Source organism: Nannospalax galili, unplaced genomic scaffold (genome assembly GCF_000622305.1).
Source record: "Nannospalax galili isolate Female #2095 unplaced genomic scaffold, S.galili_v1.0 scaffold221, whole genome shotgun sequence".
In the NCBI taxonomy this organism is placed as follows: Eukaryota; Metazoa; Chordata; class Mammalia; order Rodentia; family Spalacidae; genus Nannospalax; species Nannospalax galili.
The window spans coordinates 1,334,889-1,338,582 of NW_008344592.1; the positions used below are offsets into that span (position 1 = coordinate 1,334,889).

The 3,694-nt window shown below is 44.5% G+C and overlaps 1 protein-coding gene across 1 annotated transcript in view; it reads right to left on the reverse strand.

Annotated features, from left to right (window-relative positions):
* Positions 1-1,120: 1,120 nt before the first annotated feature.
* Positions 1,121-3,694, reverse strand: part of Vsx1 (visual system homeobox 1) — a gene marked incomplete at its 5' end in the record, with an annotated part of 3,887 nt that continues 1,313 nt past the window's right edge. Inside the window, 2 exons of the mRNA XM_029567218.1 lie at positions 1,121-2,280; positions 3,256-3,436. Coding sequence (XP_029423078.1) covers positions 1,994-2,280; positions 3,256-3,436 — 468 coding nt within the window. The remainder of the gene's footprint in view (positions 2,281-3,255; positions 3,437-3,694) is intronic.

The window sequence follows — 3,694 nt, forward strand, 5'->3', positions numbered from 1 at the left end:
ACAACATCCAGCAACTCCACTTCCAGGGAATCTGAAGCCCTCTTCTGGCCTCTGCAGGCATTGCATGCACATGGTATATATACATACATGCAAGCAAAACACTCATACACATAAAATAAAAATAAAATTTTTAAATGTATGTGAAGCCCCCATGAAGCAAAAGAGTCTGGATGAGTGTGGCCCTGGGCTCAGAGTCCAGGCTACCATCTCTAAGCAAGAAGGATAAAATGACTGCTGGTCTTCACCAGAGTTTCAGTCTCAGAACTCAGCCAGCATCAGTAGCAGCCAGAATAAATCAAAGTGAGAAGGCTCGCTCTTTCCATAGTAAGGGATCAGTAATATTTTTCACAACACTATGGAACTAACATTGGATAAAAACAGACCAAAGGGAGCCAGGTGTGGTGGTACATAACCTTTAATCCCAGCACTCCAGAGGCAGAGGCAGGTAGATCTTTGTAAGATCAAGGCCAGCCTGATCTACATGGCTATTTCCAAGACAACTGGGGCTACAAGGAGACCCTGTCTCTTAAAAACAAACAAACAAAAATAGACCAAAGTAAGATACTGTCCATTTTCTTATTTGAAAAGATGGGAGTGCCAAACCCAGCCTGGTGGACGCCTAAACTAATCAATATAGGAAGCCCTTCACAGCAGACAACCCTTCTCCAAACTCTGAACTCCAAAAGGTAGCTCAGATATAGCTGTGTCCCCATAGTGGGCTTTACAAAGGAGCCCATGGTAAGTACTATAGCCTGAAAGATATCCCACTCTGCATGTTCCCAGACTAAAAGAGCCCAAGTTTAAGGGAGGACCATCAGGAGACCAGCAAGTAGCATTGATTGAGAGGCAACACATCACACATTTATTTTAAAATAATAAATAAATAAATAAATGGTAAAGGAAATACAGGAAAGAAAATGTTCATGAATCCAAGTCATTAAAGTGCTTTCAAACATAAATTTCAAAACAAAACAAAACAAAACAAGAAGTTTGGTCTGACTTTCAAATAGTCTCCAGATATTTAACAATTGTTTAAATATGGTCCCAGGCTATTTCAGAAGAGGAGGGGAATATGATTTTCTCAGCTCTTTATGACTTCCAATATTCAAGGCCATTTGAATACCACTCAGAACAGAAAGTTACAGCCTAACATGAAAACTGAAATGTCCAAGACCAAGTTTAGTGAAAAGATAATATATAATCCATTCATTTGTCTACATGGAGACTTCACTGTCAAGACATCTGACTCTCTTGGAAGGAAAACAATTCTATTTTCTTCTGGGTATGTTGGCACGTGCCTAGCACTAATAGGCTGACGCAGGAAATCAGAAGTTTGAAGCCAGTCTAGGCTCACTGCAAGACCATGTCTGTCTCAATAAAACAAAACAAAATTTTCTGATTTAGAATGAGGATGTCAAACTAGACCAATATTAATTATTGAACCACACCTCAAGTGATGCCAGACAGTAATAATGTCTTCTTTTTTTTAAGATAGGGTCTTATGTAGCCCAGGCTGGCCTCAGACTGGGATGATCTTGAACAGCCGATCTCTCATGTCCACTTCCCTAGTGCTGGGATTACAGGTGTGCGCCACCACATCTGGTTTATGTGGTGCTGGGGATTGGATTCAGGCCTTCTTCATGCTAGGCAAGCAGTCTACTAACTGAGCTAAATTATGCCCCAGCCCTAAAAATGTCTTTTAAATTTCAAATCTTCCCTGCTCAAATTCTACAAAGGACAATCAAAAGTTTACATCAAATTCAAGTGGTTCAAGTGGTTTTTAAGAATGTTCTCCATTCTAGAATTAAATGGAATTTTTCCCTAAGTCATCCATTTATTTTCTTAAAGTAGTAGTGTTATGTTTTTTTCCCCAGATGCCATAGGAAGAAAATGGAACTGAAGGTATTTGTCTTGGACCACTTCTGTCTTCTGAAAAATGCCTGTGAGAAACATGCGCATTTCCAACCTTTGTGGATAGGACCTGTGGGTCTTCTCATGAGGCCCCAACCTTCAAGGGCTGGAGGGCCTGCAGGCCCACAGCAGGAGAACAACTTTGAGCACTGGAGCCTAGGGGCACTTTCTTGATCTCTTGTCGGGCAGAGTTAGACAGATCAATGGCCATGTCTTCCAAGCTGTTTTCAGGACTCAGGCTGTTTTTGTCTGAGCTGCTCTGGGGTCCTTCCTGACACCTGCTAGAGTCTTCTTTGAGAAGGTCAGAGCTCCAGAGTCCCTCAAACTTATCTTGTTTCCTTATCATCCCTGTGGATTTTTTATGCATCCCTTAGGGGAAAAAAGGAAAAAGAATTTAAATTCAGCAATTAGATAAATTCCTTTCATATCATTGTTCTTTAAATCCCACTAAACTTGTCCTGTTAACATTCCTCTGCCTATTGGAGAGCCAGGTAGACACCTCCCAGCATCAGGGTTTGAAAAGCCCTATCTGCCAGCTGTCACTCCAGCTAACTTGCTTTGTTGTATAACATAGTGACTTGGCCTTAGGATAACACAGTGACTCTAGTTCAGCATTGAAACCACTTGCTTATGTTGCTGAAGTCCAATAAATGACAGCAAGTACCCTCTCCATGTGTGATTTTGGCTAACTAGGCTTGGCTTTGGACTGCCAATTCTCTTCAATCTCTTCAGTCCTTAGGCAAAGTCCAGGTTGTGTTAATGATTGGTATCTCCAGCTATCAGCATAGTAACTGGCAAGGAAATTGTTTATTCAACTTCCCAACCTAAAACACCACCATGACCCACCTAACTCATCTGCTCTGTTATTACGTTGTGACCCCTTTGGCCAAACTCAACTAGAACAGAGATGCCCCAGAAGGCCCATCCCCAAAGCTTGACCTCAGGAGCACAGTCAGACTCCACAGCAGGACCTGATCTACTAATTCAACAGTAGGGGTGGACAGACTGCTCTAGGTTTTTCCCTGCTCTGTGTGGCCCTATTAACTAAAACTTTGCACTGTAAACTGTATGGCTTCTAAAATGTCTGGTACCATTCAACCTTGGAAAATATGTATGTAACACTATACCAGTCTATCGGTCCACTCTTAAATGTTTACCGGTGTGAATAGCCTGAGGAAGCCTTCCCACAAACCGCCTCCACAATTCAAATGAAAACTACGCCATAGAATTAAGCAGAAATTAGAGTCAAGATTCTGGTCCTGAACCTGAGTGCCTGTCGATGCTTTGTTCTGTAAGGTAAGGACCCCGCTCGCCCCACCCTCTAGTCCTGCTTTGGAGGCTTACCCAGAAGCCAGGGCGTGCAGGAGCCCCGCAGGCCCTCCTCCGCGGAGTTGAGCCCGGAGTTGGGCAGCGGGATGCAGTGGCGCACCATGGCCCCATAGAGCCCGTACTCAGCCATCACGCTGCTGCCGCCCCAGCGCTTCTCTCGCTTGCGCCACTTGGCCCTCCGGTTCTGAAACCAGACCTGGATGGAAACAGAGGGGACACAAGAAGAGACACCGTGAAGAGGGATGCCTGGAGGGGCACGTACTCTTGGCTCTACAAAGGGCCCTTTCTCCACCCGCCAGAGCCAGCCGAGCGATCTCTGGCCAACAGGACCGTGGCAGCAGCTCTCCGAACCCACAGGGCCTCAGAGCATGGGGTTAATGCGGGAGCCGCTTCCTGAGTTTTCTAGGGAGCCCGGAATGCAAAAATAAGGAATGCAAAAGATTCCCCCCACCCC